The sequence below is a fragment of the Passer domesticus genome, chromosome 11, assembly GCF_036417665.1.
Source record: "Passer domesticus isolate bPasDom1 chromosome 11, bPasDom1.hap1, whole genome shotgun sequence".
Classification (NCBI taxonomy): domain Eukaryota; kingdom Metazoa; phylum Chordata; class Aves; order Passeriformes; family Passeridae; genus Passer; species Passer domesticus.
The window spans coordinates 569,031-588,184 of record NC_087484.1 but is presented as its reverse complement, the minus strand read 5'-3'; the positions used below and the strand labels follow the sequence as shown (position 1 = coordinate 588,184).

Genomic DNA, 19,154 nt, shown 5'->3' with positions numbered 1-19,154 from the left:
ACAGACAGGGCAGGAAATACGCTCTTTTAACAATTCCAGCTAATATCTGGATGCAAAAACACCCTCAGAATTATTCTGCTTCTTTCTTCCTGCCACCATTTCCTGCCCAGGGAGCAGAGGTGATTCGAACTCTTCCCCAGGTTCCCCTTCCTCCCTCCCTGAAGGCCCAGAATCCTCCCCAGTTCAGAAAAGCCTCCCAGCTGCAGACACAGGAGGTCCTTGGAACAAAATTCTATTATTTTGCTTTTCACAACTGATACAGTTGTCACTGCTGCTCCCGTGGTTGTCATTGTCTGGCCCTGGCCAGCGAGGTGCCACATCCCAGAGGTGTCACAGCGCGGCTTCCCGAGCGCTTTGGCAGCAGCTCCTTCTCGTGGCTCTGCTCGGCATGCGAGCTGCTGCATCCTCCGGGCAGGACAGCCCCGGGCAGAGCTGCCCGGAGCCGCAGGGCCGCCGCAGGGCACACCCGGCCCGCTGGGACGGAGCCCGCAGCCCCCGAGCCGCACTCGAAGGAAAATCCGCGGAGGAAAATCGAGCTGGGCTCTTTTGGCCAGCCCTGAACACCGGCACTGCTGTTTTTCCCTTGGCAGCTACACGGGGGATAAATGAAATGCTGGTGCCATCCTGAGCGAGGGACCAAGGGAGTGCAGGGGACTGGGTGCTCGGCCAGCAGGGATGGGGCTCCAGGTGTGCTGAGCTGGGAATGGGGCCCATAGACCTGTCTGGGAAAGGCCAGCTCGTGCTGGGGTCACGGGAGACACCCGGAATCCCCCTGGAAAACAACTGCCCTCAGGTGTTTCCTTCAATCAGTTAAAGTTGTGATCAAAACTTCTGATTACCAGTGATTTGTGGGAAACCGAGGAACTGCAACACGTGGCAGCAGAGCTCCCTCTAATGTCAGCCGCTGCCTGGCTGCACCCCACTCCCTGCCCCGTTCCCTCACCTCCCTTCCCAGTTCCCTTTATTCCCTGTGCCCCCATTCCCTGCTCCTCAGGTTTTTGGTCCCCACTCCTTGCCCCCCCAGTGCCACGCTCCCCTCACTCCCTTCACTCTGAATTCCCTGCACCCCCAGCTCCCTGCTCGCCAATTCCCTGAGGATCCAGCTCCCTGTGCCCCCATTTTTCACTCCCCTCATTCCCTGGGCCCCCATTCCCTGCAGGTCCCAGTGTGTCCCTGAACCTCAGAGGTGTTGCCACAGGAAGGTAATGACAGCGGGGGCTGATCCAGAGATCCTGGTGCTTTGCATTTACCCCCAGGAATATCCACAGGATATTCTAACAGGAACATCCTCAACAGGTGGCATTTTAATACACATCCTGTGGATGGAACGTGCTGGTGCAGAAAAGCCCCAGTACCAAATAAATTGTGGGCAGTCCCACAAGTGCTCAGACACACTCAAGCCTATGTAAAGCAGTGGAGCCACTTTTAACCTGGTGGAGGAAAAGATAATGAAGAAAGAGAACTTTGATTAGGGCAATTTCACTTTATTTTTTCCATACAGCAAGGTCAACTATAGCAGTAATAATAAAATAAGCATAAACCCAAATTGCAGCCCAGGACAGAGTACGTAACTGGAGCAACTACAAGCAAAGTAAGTCTGTGGTTACGTAAGAGCAAACCCAAGCGCGCCCGTCCTTCCCGCAGATGAGCCGGGGCTGCGAGCGCAGCAGTTAATTCATTAATTACTGATTGGGTCAGCTCCCAGCCCCACGCCTGCTCCCAGCCTTGGCACGCGCAGGATGACCGGGCTCCTGCAGCGCTTTCCGTGAAAAGGGAACATCTCCCAGGCTGTTCCTCACCTGCTGAAAGAACAGGACCACTACAGCGAGAAAAGAATCCCCTACCTACAGCTACGGGTGCTGTTCCGTTTGCCTGTCCATGGTTGAACTCTGTGAATGTCAGTATTTGTTTTGAAGAATCTTTTTTTGTGAACAAGAAACCACTGAAATTGTCAGAAACTGGTTTGAATAGCATATATCTTTAATATATTTTGATACTTTAAACATGCAGTAGATTTTGAATAATGTACGGAATATCTGAGCCATGATTCCCTGGATGGGCTGAAGTACCTGCTTTTTTTTTTTCTTTTTTTTTTTTTTTCCTTTTTTTGTTTCTTAATGATTTTCAGGCAGATTTGACCCAGTGGAGCTTCTGTCAGTCATGAGATCTCGGAAGGATGGCAGATCTTTCCAGCTGAAAAAATCCTGGCAAACTACAAGCTGTCCACATAAAGCAAAGCAACTTTTTGGAAGGGGGATGGAGTGCTAACTCTGTGCCACTTTTGCAAGCAATTTTGTTCAGCCTGTCATTTTATTTAGCCTTAACAAAACTCCTTGTAATTATAGACATTTTTATTCAAAATAAGATCTTACTATTATACAGGTTTCTCTCTTTTTTGACTATATACAGAAGTGCAAAAAGTCAACCTTCGCTCTCGACGTCCCAACTGCAGCATAATCAACCCTCAAGAGTTTGCACACACACACTAGAATTCTTGTTACGTAAACTTTGAGTATTTGGATTATCAACAAAAAGTCCCTTGATCTATTGATTATGCAGCTTATTTATAACAAGGCCTGATATTCAGGGATTTCAAAAAATATTTAAACAATATTTTAACATTTGAAATGGATACAGTAGAAAATAAATTTTATTCTAATATCTAGGAACTAGATTTTTTTTTCTCATAATAACTAATTACAAACAAAATAAATCATCAAAATATTACTCAATTGTCTGCCAGGATTGTTGCCATAGCAACAACTTAACTTCTTACTTAGCAATGATTATATAATTATAAGATATCCATATAAAAGATCTTTGTTCTTTGAATGAAAACTAGACAAGAACTAACAATGACTGACATTCTTACATTGTCGTATTAGATCAGTAAAATAGAAATCATTTAGTTAACAATAATACGAATACTCATAAGACACTACATATAGATTCCAAACTGAGTATGTTATGAATAAAACTACTTTTTTTTTTTTTGTATTTTGAAAAAGTCATCAGTAAATTCTAATAAAACAAAATTCTATGAACTGAAATGGTATCAACTGGTAATAGAAAATGAAAACGAGCTAATAAATGTAAGAAATAAAAACTACACTTTTAACAAGAAAAAAATAAGTAAATTCTCTATGGTAAGTCACTACAATAACATGTGAAGTCACCTATACTTTCTTAACACGATTGAAATTACATTGGTATGGGTTTTAACCCGTAATGTAATAATCTAAGGCTTTAATAGATGTACAGTACAATCAGGAAAATCAACACATCATTCTTATCTATAAAGCATCTCTCTCAAGCATAAAAACTCGCGGTAAACTCGGAGTATGGCGAGTTCTACAACCGAACCCGCGCCTCTCCCTCCCTGCCCACCCGGGGCCTGGCCCCAGGCAGCCCCTGGCTGAACAGAGCAAAAATATCCTTTACTGGCTGCAACATCCAAACCACAAAAGGAATTCCTTTGGATGAATCCATTCTTAGAACTTGAATGCACATCTATTTGTTTGTTTGTATTTTGTAAAGGCTTTCTAAGGCTATAAGCAGTTAATCTGAACAAAAAAAAATCACATATAAAACTCACCCGAGTATTAACCCACCCAATTTCTACACTAATTAACGTCTCATTTGTCCTATTTTGGTTTGTCATGCATCTGCTGTCAGTGCTTCTGCGTCTTTGTTTAGAGTCGCCGCGGACGCGGGACTTGATGAATTAAAGTGAAACCCATCTCTGCAAAACATTTATAGTCCTTGTGACTCGCGACAGAGGCTATAAATAGAGCAAAAGAAGTTCCTCAAACATTTGTTACTGTGTCTCAGAAATGGCTTTTCCCTTTGCAGATCACCTTATACAGTAACTATGCATAAATATGACATACAACGCCTTGGGAGAGTTTATAGATAATATTGTCCATAAGGGTTGTGCACAGCTGGAGCATCTCTCTGCTGCTGCCCACTGGCTGTGAGGAGCAATTGGCCATTTCTGAGACAGCTTTGGTTTGAAACAGAATGGTGCCCTTTGACTGATCAGTACTCATCAAGTCAGTGAAAACGTGGTTCTGAAAATAACACTGCGGAAATAATACTCTGATGGATGTACAGTCTATGGCACTTCATGAGAATCCTTAACAACGTGGTACTTAAAGCCATTGATGTGCTTTAAAATATACACAGTTGTGGTTTTGCTTGGCACATTCATCTCTGTCAGATTCCTCTCTTCTCATTTCTTACAATCTATTACATTAAAAATATTACTCTTAAACAAAAATTACTGTGCATGCACGCTCTCGTCTATAATGGCAATTTTAAATACAAGGTGCACCTTTGTTATTTGTAAACCTTGAAAGAAATAAACTTACTTTAAAAAATTATATCTTGGTCTACAGACGTACCAATACATAATAGGTTTCTGGCTGCAGCATCGTCGGTCTTTCCGGGCGGAGTCCTGGCTGTGGGAGCAGCCCCGGAGCCGCCGGCAGCGCGCGGGAAAGGCGGGCGATGCTGCAGGCTGGACAAGATCACCTCAGCACAAATATCAATTCAATGTACAAAGTAGATAGGCAACAGTGTGCAGTGGAGTCCCACGGCCTCGCTTCGTCTCGTTAACATGCAATGTGTGATGTCACTGCTGAGGGGTTCCCAGTGCTGCTGGACAGTATTTACATACACTATGGCTAATGAGCTCGGCCTCTTCCCACCCAAATCCGGCCTCTTCGCCGCCGACACCATCTGGGAAGGGAAGAGCACAACGTGTTCTCGGCACAGCCAGCACTCGGTGTCATACGTGGCACGGGGGCCGTGTCCCTGCAGGAGCCCCTGGCAGCAGAAGCATCCCATCCCACCTGGGGCACTCCATCCACCCCAGCCCGAGCCATCCACCCGCCCTGCACCCATCCAGCAGCTGAACAATGTTTGTGCTCAGCTGAACGGAGCAGCCGTGATTCCAAACCCACTGTGGCCAAAGGGTCAATCCTCAGCCTCACAAATAATTCCATTATGGCCAAGGAATTCAATAAAAACGAGCAGAAATGGAGCACAGAAGAGAGGAAGGTAACACAAAAGAGGAGCCATCCTGGGATGGGATGGCTGCAGGAGGGGAATCCCACAATAACAGGAGAGAAATGAGTTTCCCAGGAAAATGCCGGGGTTCCAAATGTTGAGATTCAAAAGCCATTCTTTTTGAAGAGAACCTGATGGAATAATCTTCCCGAAGTCTGCCCTCAGCTCAGGCCAGTGCTGAGGCCACCACAGACAGAACATAAAGCTCTGTGAACCCTGATTTTGCTGGGTGGGCATGCACAAACTAACACATGATGGGGCCACTGCTACCCGTGGGATCTCCCCTCGGGCAGGAATGGCCCCTCAGGGAGGTCAGAGCCTCTGCCCCCAGAGCTTACTGGTTTTCTTAGAAAGAAGATAAAAACATTCTGTCCCTTACAGCAACAAACTGCACACATAAGAGTAAGAAAAAATACAGCAACAACACATTGGGAACTTACTGTTTGATGACCAAATGTCTACATCTGTGTAACATACTTGTGGCTAGTCAGATGTTCGGCAGATATTATGGGTATCTACAGGTAAGAAATGTAAACAGTGAGTGACAGGTGCAACGAGCCCACCCGGAGGCACAGCATTTGCTACAGAACATCAGTTTGGGAAAGGGAGGATCAGCTGTGAGTCGGTGGATTTTATATTGTAACTATAAGTTAAAGTCAACTGAAGTGCTACAATAGCAACTTTTAACTGGAAAACACTGGGTTAAGTACTACTGGACAAATATAAATAAGTATTATTGATTGTTCAGGAAATGGGAGAAGTTAACATCTACAAGTCATGCAGTGCAGTAATTGAAAATAGCCCTTTTTGTTGGCCTACACAAAATTCTGTGCTTTCAGTGTCTCAGATGGTGAATTCTACAGTGGCCTCGTTTCAGTGTGATTCTGTGAAGTGTTCACTGCTGTCACTGTCCTGGGTTTTGAATGCCAAACCTACGATGCCCTGAGCTTGATCTTCATGGCTGGTGAGAGAGAAGAGCTGTGCCCCTCGCGCAGCAGCTGCGGCACGGCGCGGAGCAGCCGGCAAGCAAAGCCTCCCAGGCAGGGAAACTCCCCCCAACGTGCTCGGCTGCACACAGAGCACTGAGCACGTGGCTCCCCTCAAGTGCCCACCGCTCAGTGTCCCGCTGAACAAAGCAGGATTCCATGGAGCCAACTGCCAGCAGTGCCACTGACAGGTGACACTGTGCCCCGGCCGTGGGTCACGGTGGCACCGCAGCGCCCAGGGGAGCAGACGTGCCCAGGCACAGGGAACTGTGCTGGGGCCTAGGACACAACGTGGATTTGCACCATCCCAAATGGCTGTGGCATTTGGAAAGACCCTTTTTCCTGACGGCCACCAAGGCTGGCCTGTGAATCTGCCCAGTAAAGAGAAGGGGGGTTTCTTCTCAGCTAACTCATTGGCAGGTCCTGCTGCTGTTTTCCACCCGTGTGCCCTCTCCTCCCCTGGCAGCTCACACATCACAGCATTGCCAACTCCACAGAAACGGGCTTGGAGCAGAATGAAGCTTCTCATACCATGTTTTCCTGCTGCTGCAGGACAGGCTGCGGCACCCGACTGGAGCAGCATCAGGGGCAGTGCTGTCGACCAGACCAAGGACCTTCCACACCAGCCCGGGAAGATGAAGGGCCACATCTTTAGCCTTTGGCATGCAGGCACACGGCATTGGGTGGCATTAAATACCTTCAGCATTGCTCACATGGTATATACATATATGGGTATATATGTATATATGGAGGTTTGGCTGCAGAACTGCACTAAGTGTGTTATGAGGCTCTGGGGAGGAAAGGCATGAAATGACCAGATTCTACAGCAGGTTTTCCCTAGGATCTCCCTGGGAAGTGTGTGGTTACTAACAGAGAGGGGATTTAAAAATAATGACTTTTTCTGTGGCTTGTCTTGTTCTCACAACCCTCAGGACATGCACAGGATACAGAGACCCACTGAAAGTAACTGGTGCAATAAACTATAAAATTAAGAGACTTTGGGCATACAGGAAGTTGCTTGCTGAGGTGGCACATATGCAGAGGTAGCCCCACCTATGAACTAACTTTTCAAAACACAAATTCTCAGGCCAAGTTTAAAGCTCTGAGTGAGCTGTTCATTCAGCAAACACTTCTCAAGAGAAGAAGGTGCTAGCTGCTGAGCAGACTAACCTGGGCTGTTTCTGGCATTCTACAATATCCAGGTCCCTTTGGAGGCTTGGGATGTGCACGCCCAGGTGTCACTGCAATGATGCCATTTGGGAATTGTATTTTTGAGAGATGAGGAAGCAGACAGGTTAACGAGGGATGTACAGCTGGGGCAGCACAAAATGGTAGTGCTCAACAGGTAAAGGTGCAAAGGCTCAAAGCCAGAGGCCCTGGGGCTCACTCTGCAGCTCTGGGTGTGCTGAGGAACCACCTGTCCTGAGCCAGGAGCCGAGTGCTTCAGGTAAGCCTGCCTTAACACTGACATTTACCTGCACAGGAGCACACCTGCACAACGCTGAGGAGAACCTGGAGCTCTCTTTTCTGAGGGACACACATGTGATCCCACTGAGCTAGAAACAAGACCTGCACATCAGACCAGAACTGACAGCTTCCTAGCATCGACAACTAACTGCCCAGTAAATCTTAAAAAATAATTGGCTTTTAGAAGAGGAACAGGAGACTCTTTAAAATGTTTTTATTGTTGCACTTTCAGCCAGATGTTGTACAGAAATCTGCTTTTCTGACAGCGTTCTGTGCTCAGGTGCAGCTCCAGCCACTCCTCTGGCCCAGGGACTCATCTTTAGAGCACTGGTTCTGGCTTTCCTGGCAGGACTTCTAATCACTTACGTGGTAAAGCATTACTCTCATATTCCTGAAATACATCCAAACACAGCAGTGACTGGGGTGGCTATTGAGAAATAAACCCAGACTCTAATGGGCATTTTCTTATCTGAGCTCTGTTCAAAGCAATGGGCCATTCCAAGGAGAATCACCAGGCGGCAACAAAGGCTTCAAGGAAGTTTCTGTGTGGCCCATGCTCACAGGGTTTTGTTTTACACTTGGAAGAGGAGAGTCAGAACATGTTTGGACTGCTAAACTCAGACTGTAAGAACCTGCAACCCCTCTGCACAAAGACTCCCCTGGCTTTCCCTGAGTTCTGCCCTGAAAGGAGCTGCTGGCTCCACAGAAAGGGAAATAAATCATGGGTTTGTGTATTATCCCTTGCTCTTTGCATCCCTGAGAACAGAAATAAGCAGCATGGCCCATAAATGTCAAGACTGAGTCAGAAACTCTATTGTCAATTATTTTTAGCATCAGAAATAGAACTGCAGCACCTTTGGAGCACAGCTAAGGGCTGATTAAGCTGTGCTGCAGCTCTCTGAGAGAATGTGTAGGCCAACAAGAGGTCAGATCCAAACCCCCATGCTCATTAAAGCACCGATTTCGAGTCGTCTGTAAGGAACAAAGCTGTAAATTAGCAAACCTGGTTGGCTGTGGCTGTTGCAGCGAAGGGAACACTTGTGGCAGATGTTGTTGCTGCAGACACAGTGGCTGGCGTAGCACCGTGCACCATGGGAACTTTCGGAAGGAAAATCAAATAAGCAAACATACAGAAGAGTGTAGCAGTATGGGACCAGAGCGACACGTGGGAGTCATTGAGCATGGTTTACCACAGCAAAAAGCCCGAGACATCATTGCCAGCGCGTGACATGCAACCACAGTGCAAAGCAGGACAACATTCCAGGAGGGAGGGGAGGGAGATGAAAGAGAAAAAAAAGGGGAAAATGCTCGTTACCATCAAATCAAGAAAATCGACACAAACAAGCTTAACCATTTCAATATGAAAAACAAGAGTTTTTTCAATGCCCTTATATTTACAAATTTTTGTCTTTTAGAAATTCAACCCAAATATTTACTGCTAACAGAAATTAATCTTGTAGAAGGACAGAATACAGCTACATGGCTATGGTAAGATACAGTCTTTAGTTAACACAAGATAGTTTCTAAACACTGGAACTCATAGTCCAGTCAAAATCCACCAAGGAACAATGTGCAATTAAAAACTGCTGTACAAAATTAACATCTACGTGTCCATGTCAATTAAATAAAACAATCCCATTTAATTGACAGGTGTTAGTGCAGGAGGCTTGGGGAGATGGACTGGCACGAGGGCTGTACGTTAAATCTAGCAGTGGATTTTGAGGGTCTGTGAGCTGCACCACAGGTTTAAGATAATCAAGAAACAAAGCTGGCACCTACCAACACTTGTAGCGGGTGTCATGCACAATATTGAGCCTGCTCATCATGCATTGCAACAGGAAGGTGGATTTGGAAAGGGAAAAGAATTAAAACAACCCATCACACGTGTAATTAGAAATTTCATTGAACAAAGAAGAAAAATTGTTATTACGGGCACAGTGGCATGTAACTGTCAGCACAATCAACCACACAAGAGCACAGTGATCCATCAGAACGAGGCCTCGGGCACAGGGCAGCGGCCGGGGCTGTGCTGGGACCCTGCTGGCCCCAGAGCATGGCCAGAAAAGCCTTCCTCACTCTAACTCACAGCTCCTGAGACCTCTCTGCCTTTTACACAAGCCTGGTCGTGGTCCTTTCCCTGCTCTTCTCAGATCAGAAGAGATGCTTCAAAGTCACCCTGCCTGCTGCCTGCGGTCCCCAGTGCAGGGACCAGGGACCAGGCCCTGCTGTCCTTGTTGGAGCCATCCAGATGGACAGTGGGAGGTGACAGAGCCTCTCCTCTCTCCTCTCCTCTCCTCCTGACTGCTGCAGAGCCCAGGGGATGCAAGGCCCCAGGTGACCTGTCAGGCAGGACTCTGGCTGCAGCCCCGAGCCCTGGAGCTGCAGAGAAGGGGCAGTGACCCCGCTGTCCCCACGCTGTCCCCACTCTGGCTGCTCCTCACGTGGCCCAGAGCCGTGGCTGAATGAGCCCTGTGCCCTGTGCAGCTCCCAGAGACACCCCACAGCCCCTGTTCAGCCTTCTGTTCTACACTGTAGGATGCATTTCAAGCTGGGGCTCACAGCCCCAGCTCCCTTCAGACCACACACCTGGAGAGCTCTGCCCTGCAACCAGAACCAGGAGCAGGAAGGTGTTTTTGGGATCATTCTGGCATCATTTTTAAGTATCACCCAGCTGGCAATTCTCTTTAAGTTACACAGCAAAATGCCTTTCACCAGACTGATCTCACAATCTTCTATTTCTGCTTCCAAGATGGTAAACATATACTGATCTTCCAGAATATCCATTTTTAATAAATTATTTACTTTTTAATGTAACAAATAACATTTATTAACACTGTTAATGATGAGTGACACAGCTGAAACAGAAATAAACTCTGAAATCTAGGAATGAGATATCCTAGCAGACTGCCAGAGGCAGCCAGGCAAGGCTGCCTCAGTGACATCCCGTGGCTGTACTGGGGACAGGCAATGGCTCCAGCCGTGCCAAGCGTGGGAGGGGATGCACAGCCTCAGGAGCAGTTAACTGTGCAGGGAAAAAGGCCAGTTTAATTACTGCTGGGGCCACAGTTATCCTCTGTCACTGCTGAACCTGTAAGGCAACAAAGGCAAGGACATCATCATGTTTCCTAATTACTCCTCTGCATCATTGGAGAGACTGAGAACACTGGCACAGACAGGGTAAAGGAAGGGTGCCTCCCCTGCCCTCCCCTGGCACAAAGCACGGCTGAAGCCAAGGGGATCACTTGCAAGACTGAAAAATGGTGCAGAATTTGGCTAAAAAGTACAAACAGTAAGCAGAACCGCTCTCTTGGTCCCTGTGGTGGGCTCTCAGTGGGGTCAGTGGGGTTTCAGAGAAGCTCTGAGCTGTGGCTCTGCAGCAGTGCCCCGTGCACAGGGCTGGGCACCCTGCAGTGGTCCATGCCTCCATGCACAGGTGTATCTACCTGCTGCACATGAGCTGGGGCTCATAACCACTCTGAAACATCCCTGTAACACTTTTCAGAGAAAAGCTCCAAATTTCAGCCTGAATGATCATCATTAACATTATGACCAGTGCATACAGTTTTTGAAAGGGAATTAAAGCAAATGAACATGAGGCAGAAAGAATGCTTGCTGGGGTGGCATAACTCCCAAACACAGATATTAAGCTTTATGACCCTCTTACCAGTTTGCTATGATCCTAATATTCAGCTTGACTTCAGAAGCTTTGACTGACTAGTGAGAAGACATGAATAACAAATGTTCACTTTCAATGTTGCCTGGCTGTTCAACACAAGGCAGAATTTTAATTTGAGGATGTTCCGACTTAACTGACCATAACTTCATAATTTCTGCAGCACAATAAAGCTATTTTTATAAATATTCTAGGTTTATTGGTTTTAATTATTTTTTCTATTTTCTCCCTTGTATTATTCCCCTCAGTCTATTTCTTCTGCCCAGTCTATAATGCCTATTTAAAAACAACACTCCACACAGCACAAGGACTCCTGTGGAGGTGAGCAGTGGTGTGTGACCTTCCCCTCCCCAATGTTTTGGGGGAAAGCAGTGGTTTTGCACAGGCCCAGCAGCCCTGGGGAGGAAAGTGCTTTAGGAAAGCCTCTGGGCACTGAGTCCCAGCCAGGAACAAGGGAGCCTCTGGTGCTGAGGCTGCAGTAATTGAACAAATACACAGCGGGTTAACACGATGCAGAGGCAGTTGCAGCCCTTCCTCACTGGCTCTGGGGTTCAGCTGCAGTCCTGCCCCTTGCAGCTGCACCACAATGTCAGCTCCTGGGAGCACCCTGCCAACCCGACCCCTTGCTCTGGAAGATGTCACCTCTCAAGGCCAGTCTGGTCACCTGGGGGACACACCTGGGGCACAGCAGCTGCACTCGCACTCCTGAGGAGACAGGGAGCACTCCTGAGGAGGCACAGGACAGTCCCAGGCACGGGCAGGACGTCCCTCAGCTGCCCCCAGGAGCATGCAGCCAGCCCCAGGCGCTGCAGGACCCGGGGCAGGTGAAGGCCTGAGGACCTGGAGCTCTGCACGCTCACAGCAGGAGCGTCACCCACGTCTGCCGAGGTGTCCCCAGCTGGCAGCAGGACTCAGCACCAAACCCAGGCACGCAGAGCTCCTGACTCAGCAGAATAACTGCCCTTATCTCAACAGCACAAATGTTCCTGGCTCTTTCTTGCAACACCCCTAAACTCTCCTCTCAGTCTGGGGACAGCTTCCAGCAGCCACGGTTTTGGGGACACCTCAAGAGGGGAGCTGTGCACAGAGGGAGCTTCAGTTGAGACTGGTGATATGAATGTCTGAAGAACATTTAATCACTTAAGGCGTGCTGGAGTGCAGTGTCCACTCCCAGGCATGGATGTTCCCTGGATGTGCTTCACATCCCTGGCACACAGCCAGCCAGAACAATGCCTCACAATTCAGAGGAGGTTATCTGAGGTTTTCTGGAGTATCAGTGGGAGAACATGAGGAGTGAAGTGCCCTGCAGAGAGGAGGGTCCTGCCCAGATTGCCCACAGGGGACCAACCCTGGGCACACCCACCCTGTGCAGGTTCTGCAGGTGTCCTGCCCTCCAGCCCTCCTGCACACTCTGCCTGGAGCAACTAGGAACACAAATGAGCACTTACACCTTGGGTGTCTGAACCTGAAAAATGTCACTTTAATTCAGATCCCACTGAGCTGCCCTGGCCCTGCTCCGTGGCCGTGGAGCTGGGGGCACCCACGCTCTGTGCTCTCCGTGGCTTCGCAGGGACAGATGGAGAAACTCTGTGTCCAGGTGCCTGGGCCCAAACAGGAACTGATCCTGCCTCACTTGAAGCGGGACAAACTGAATAGGGCAAGGTGCCAAAGGCATTTTTCAAACTTTTTGGAATGTACTGGACTACTGGAAAGCTCAAACTGCAGCTATCTGAAAAATATAAAGAGACAATTCATAATAGCTCAGGCTAAAAACTCCCTTACTTTTCTTGTGTAACACACACTAAACTTCAGTGGTCAGGAAAGGTCTAATGAAGCCTCAAGAACCACTGCCAAGCTCCTGGAGGTTTCAGTGTGGATCTGCTGGAGGAAGAGCTGAGGTAAGGTGTGTCAAGAGCCAATGGGAAAGGCCCCAGTCCATGATGAGGTGCAAATGGGGTCTGGCACACACAAACCACACCCCAGCCCCGGAGTTCGAAGGGGAGGTACAAAGGCAGCTCCAGCGTTTCCAGAAACCATCCAGCCCCTTGCTGCGTTCATGGAAGCTGGAAAATTGATGTTTACAGACTCCACTGGTTATACTGTGCCAAAAGAGATCTGTGAATTATTTAACATTCTTAGGAAGGATTCTGAGTCTATCTGGATGGGGCTCTGAGCAGCCTGGTCTATTGGAAGGTGTCCCCCCATGGCAGAGGGTTTGCAATGAGGTGGTCTTTAAGGTCCTTCCCAACCCAAACCATTCTGTGGTTCCATGAGTCTATGACTGCATACACATTTTTATATGGATTTTAATATGTGGGCTAGGGATCTGACCTGCAGCTTACCCAACCCATCCTGCTATTGACTCCAGCAAGCTTTGCAACATTTACTGATACCTTTCAGTGGCCGCAATGCATTTTTGCATTATTAAAATGCACTAGATCAAGAAGCTTATTTTTGTGCCATTTAAAGTACACATGTTGGCTGCATGCCAGATCAAGACAGGATAGTAAAGGGCACTGTACTGATCTCCTGGGAACATACTTGCCAAAGATATTTAGGATAAAATCCTTTACATTTTTGGGTAGAAACTGATTAGCTGTATTTCTTCCCCTTCCCAGTCTGCGTTTTGAAAGGCTATCCTCACGGACTCTTTCCCATTTTTGAGCACAGATCTATCAGCTCTGCACATCTCCTGGAATGATGGTGCTGCTTTAGTGTGGGTTCAGGTGTAACAAACTACCTCAGCTGTGTAACTAAGGGCAGAAGCTCCCAGGACATTCTGGAGATCATTCTCATGCAGTGCCATCAGCAGAACCAAAGCACATATTCCAACTTTATGTCCCATCACTAGTCCTCCAAAAGGATTTCTGCTTGGTCCATGGTACAGGCATCAACTCTTCACCAGCTACACCAGGACTCTTGTCTAAAACAAGCACTTGGCTTTATTCAGTCCAAGACCAGCCCTGAGAAATCAGTGTGGAGGCCCAAACTGTGACTTCTTGTGTAGGTTTGTGATTCTCCACCTGTGAGACTGCCCGTGCCACCTGGGACCACTGCACCCCATTAAATCCTCATTAAAAAACCCCTTTGTGTGTGTGACTCAGAGCCACCACTGCCAAGGCCAAGGGGTCTTACAGGGAAACAAGCACAACAGCTGAGGGATGTGGAAGGAAGAGCAGTTAATCCAGGGAAAGAGGAAGGAGAGAGGAGATTTCAAATTCTGATTTGGGGTGACAGAGCATGATGCTGATTTTGTGTTAGACTGGAAAACACCCGCCCAGCTTCTGCGAGGAGCAGAGAGAAGCCAGCGTTGCCACAGGCAGCCCCTCCTCTGCCCAGGGGCACGGGCACTGCTCTGCCCAGGCTGGAGGGGCTGCCTGTGCCTGGCCTCCAGCACACACCGCGTTTGCACCAGCAACCCACAGCTGCCTCCTGGGGTGCTCTTCCCAGAAATCCCCCTGCTCCCGCCCCGAAAAGGCGCCAGTGATGCACTTACCTGGTGGGAGAAAGGCTGTATGCTGCTGTAACTGCATGTTGGCAAGAGCTTGCTGGTATTGGAAGATACCAGTGTTAAAGACTGCGGTGGCACCATTGGTTTTTTCAAGCGCAGGCCTCTTTGGTAAGGGGGGAAGTACAGCTTGAGGAATTCCCTGAATGGTGGATGGGTATAAAAATAAAGTCCGGTAACAAAAAAGAAAAAAAAAAGGGAGAGGATGGGTGGGGTGTGGAGGAGGATGGGAGGGAAGGAGGGAGGGAGGGGAAAAGGGAGGAGAAAAGGAGAGAGAAAAAGGAAAAAAGAAAAATCAGTAGAAGGCAAAATAACCAGGCAGCACCATGTTTCTCCATGAGCAAGCAAGCGGCATAGCAGACTGAACTACCAAATAAAAGGCGAGGGAACAGCTTTCCAGGGAGCACTATTTGCCTACCACTACAGCGGCACAGGGACCGGCGGGACAGCCGCTGTGGGCACCGGCATCAGTGCCACGCCAGGGAAAGCTTCGGGCGGGCCAGGAGCCAGGCTCTCGGGGAAGCAGCACTGCTAGCTCCACGAGGATCACACGTAGAAGCCATGTTAATAGTCACCGTCTGGAGCGGATGGCAGGGCCGTGGTGACACCCCAGTCCCCGGCCCCAGCGCTGCCCGGGCATGCAGAGCGCGCCCATGCCGGCCCCGGCCGCCTCCGCGCCGCCAAGCCATGCCAACGCCCCTGCGCCGGCACCCGGGAGGGGACAGGGATGGGGACACGGGAGGGGACGGGGAGGGGCCGGCGGGGCGCGGGGCGGCGGGGGCTGCAGCGAGGGCACCCAGCCTGGCCCGGCCGCCCGCACGCCCTTCGCCGGGGACGCGGGGAGGGAAACCGGGATGGTCCATTTCTACACATTAACCCCAAACTCCACTCTACGATACAGCTACATGCCAAGCTAAAAGGTGAAAGGTCATAGTACCAGGTCAAAGGTTGCCTCGAGGGGTCGCTTCAGTGATTTGACAGCCGACTGAGTCTTAATTAGCAGGCAGCGAGCACATGATGGCAATGGCCAGTGGGGTCAAGCGCATTAACATAAACAGCAAGCAGAGGTGCGTCATGGGGGCAGCAGTGCATTTGGGGAGGTGAGAAAAAACAAATAAAAACAAATCACCGGATGCCGTGTACAACGGTAACAAGACTAGGCATGCACGGGCCCGCGGGCAGGGCAGCGGGGCAGCAGGGGGTGCCCACGGCCGCCACGCCGGGCCGGCCGCGGGGCCACGGCCACGCACGCCGGACCCGCGGCCACCGCCTCGCCCCGCCGGCCCTGCCGCCCCCGCTGTGCTCCGCTTCCCACACCCACGGGCTCAGCACAGGCGGGACCCTCTGCCACCACAGCCCCCCAGTGCTGCCCTCGCCTCGCCAGCACACCAGCTCCTCATGGGTCCAGGTCTGGCTGCTACCGCTACGGGCCTGCGCTAGCGCCCGGGACAGCCACCGCCAGCCCTCGGGGACACGGGACGGGGACAGCAGGACATGGTCAATCCACTTCAAACTACACCTCTGCAAACACGGACTTACAGAAACTAAACATGGATTTATCTAGCTGTGCAGCTGGACAGACACACATCTGCCCACACACGGATGTACAGCCAACCAGAGACACAAGTAGCCCACACGAACAGACACGCACACACGTATGCACGCACAGAGGTACACACGGTACTCCGGACATCAGCAGGCAAAATTAGTCAAACACCTCAACGGTCAGGAACTACTTCACAGCAGATCTGGCACCACATGCTGAGAAAGCTCATTGCACCGTGTAGTGACCGGGGTCCCCAGGCACACGCACCCTCCTCAGCAAGGACAAACACACATCCACCATTGCCTCTCCTCAGTCTACGTCTGCGTCCACAAGTGCTCCCACACTCACCATGGCAGCTGCAGTCGCTGCTGCTTGGGCAGCTGCAGCTTGGTTAACCTGGTACTGGGCAGCCTTGATCTTGGCTTGCAGGTGTGCAGGAGGGTGAAAATATTTGCACTTTTCCCGGGAGCACCTCCCCTTGATGTAATCCATGCAGACGGTGACCGTGTTGTCGTTGGTGTCGATCATGGCGCTGTCGGCGGGGTGAGCGAACCGGCAGTCGTTCTCTCCCCTGTTGCAGTTCCCACGCTGGTACTCTCGACATACCTGTGACACCAGGAAAAGAAAGCCACTTACTTTTGGTGCTGGGTGTTGCAGGCAAGGCTTGGGGCAGAGAGCTTTCTGAAAGCCTGCGAGGGCACCGCGAGGAAGGGTCCTGACCCAGGAGGAGCACTGCAGTGGGATGGAGGGCTCAGGGACCTGGCAGCAGAGACTGGCTTCTCCAGAGCCACTTCTGATGTCAAGGAGCATGAAACCCCACCGGGATCAGAGCCAAGCACACAGCAGGTGTCATTCTGGCTCCCCCTGAGCTGCCCAGGGGCTGTTTCTGTCTCCTGAAATGTGCTGTGGCTGCTCTTGGGCACCAGCCAAGCACCCCAAGGCGCTCGGCCATGCGCTGCTGCGGCCTGGCTGTGCTTGATGTGCTCATTAAGGTGAGTGGACAGTGTGCGGCCACCCCCAGGGAGCCCCACCGGGTGGGCACTCTGTGTCCATGTGTCCCCACGATCCAGGCATCCGCCAGGAGACAGCAGCCCAAGCCCACGGTGGTGGCACGGCCCCTGTGCTGCCCAGCCATCACCCTGGCAAGGTGGGGAACAGCAACAGCCACTGCTCTCGCTGTCACACATCAGCAGCCAGATGGAGCTGGAGGGCTCAGACACTGCAGCTGCTTGGGTGACAGCCCCTGCAGTGTCTCCGTGGGCTCCAGCCAGTCCTGAGCCCACGCAGACCCAGCCCTGCAGACACGGACTGTGTCACCAGTGTGACACACACCGGCCCCCTCTGCAGACATGCCAACTCTATGTCTGACAGACTGACATGGGATCCTGTCACAGTTCTCGCCAAACTGCCAACAAAACACACTTCGCACTCCAGTTTTCCAAAGGCCATAGGAAACAAAGGGACAAACTCAGGTGTGCCTAAAAATAAAACCCCTTAGTAGATGGAATTTCCTGTTCAAGGTGAGTGCCTGTGAGCTTGGATCCTAAGTATTTCCTCAAGGACCTTGGCTCTGATCCCTGCAACAAGCCAGATTTGGTGGTGTTTCCCTTCACACCAGTCCTCTGGCTGCTGTTTAACCCTTGTGCCACTGCCAGTGCCAGCTGCCCATCCTCCATGGGTATGAACTGACCCCTGGCAGGACCAGGACCAGGTCGGGTGTGAAAACCCCACATTTGTCCAGGGCCATTCCTGCACAAGCCTGTTCATAGACTTTTTTCACGTGGTGACAGGCTCCAGGTGTGTGTTGGCACCTGAGCCACGTGAGCCAGGCCCTGCCCCTCCACAGCCCCTGCTCATCCTGTGCCCTCTTGCTCAGGGCTCACAGAACAGATTCCGCAGCACGCCAGAAACAGCTCAGGCAAACTCCTGGGCTGGAAAAAACCACTGGCCTGCAAGGTAACCCTGCAGCCACTTCCCTTCCCTGGTCCAGTCCCCTGCAGTGACGCATGCCAGCCAGCACAACAGTGCTGATCACCCAGAGCTGACCAGCTCCAAGAACTTCTAAGTTGCTTCTTTCTGGCAAAACATGGCACGTAAGGACCAAGCAGAAAACAGCAGCTTGGCTGTGGTCATTCCTGACTTTGGAACACTTCTAATAGAAAATGACGGCATTCCAACAGAAACAGCTGTTTTTGATAAAGTGTTAGGCAATTCCTTTTTCTCTCACTTGCCTGTCCTTCTTTCTTTTTTTCTAGTTCACTGAAGAATTACACTTTGTTCAAGATATTTCCTGCAGGGGAGGAGTGTGAGGAAAGCTGTGGAAAAGCCTGAAGCCATGACATTTCCATCCTGAGATGCAGATTCCTTACAGGAATGGCTGAAAGCTCTGGACACCCAAGACCTGCATGCTGTCAGTATGAAATCCAGATGAAAGCAATCCCACTGCTAGGAGCAGCCACCGACCTCACTTTACCAAGACTCACATTAATTCAGGAGACAGTGCTGTGGGGTCTGCCTGCATCCCTGAAAACCCCAGGTGTGCTTACTGAGAGCTTTCAGCCTGGGAACAGCCTGGGTCTGTATGCCAGAACGTGTGCTGACTTAATTCCTGCCAGAGTATATCACCCTTGAAAATAAATATTTAAAATTCTAAGCAGAACCAATCATACTCCAAGATTAGATGCTAACATCATTGTGGTTATTTTTCTCCAGGACAGTTCATTCCCAAAGAGAGTGAGTGGAGCCTTATAAAGCTCTGATCATGCCACAACAAATGGCAATGCCACAGCTGCAGCTCCCTGGAAGAGCAGGTAGACACTGCTGGCTCCTCTGGGAGGTAACAGCCAGGTCATGCAGAATCTCCAAAATCCATTCTGCATTTCTGTAGCCTATAAGTACATTCAA

The 19,154-nt window shown here is 50.1% G+C and overlaps 1 protein-coding gene across 11 annotated transcripts in view; it reads right to left on the bottom strand.

The window, feature by feature from the left end:
- Positions 1 to 1,463: 1,463 nt before the first annotated feature.
- The window catches only part of MBNL1 (muscleblind like splicing regulator 1), a 60,606-nt gene continuing 42,915 nt past the window's right edge, over positions 1,464 to 19,154 (bottom strand). For 2 of the 11 annotated variants that reach the window (XM_064384993.1, XM_064384994.1), the window contains exons 5-8: positions 16,599 to 16,856; positions 15,642 to 15,695; positions 14,693 to 14,846; positions 12,652 to 12,925 (exon numbers count right to left, since the gene is read on the bottom strand). In XM_064384993.1, coding sequence (XP_064241063.1) covers positions 12,672 to 12,925; positions 14,693 to 14,846; positions 15,642 to 15,695; positions 16,599 to 16,856 — 720 coding nt within the window. In that variant the 3' untranslated portion in view covers positions 12,652 to 12,671. Of the gene's footprint in view, positions 4,741 to 5,510; positions 5,586 to 7,720; positions 7,915 to 8,526; positions 8,622 to 9,302; positions 9,339 to 12,651; positions 12,926 to 14,692; positions 14,847 to 15,641; positions 15,696 to 16,598; positions 16,857 to 19,154 lie in introns of those variants that run through there. The other 9 variants (XM_064384996.1, XM_064384998.1, XM_064384999.1 and 6 more) reach the window with 9 other exon arrangements.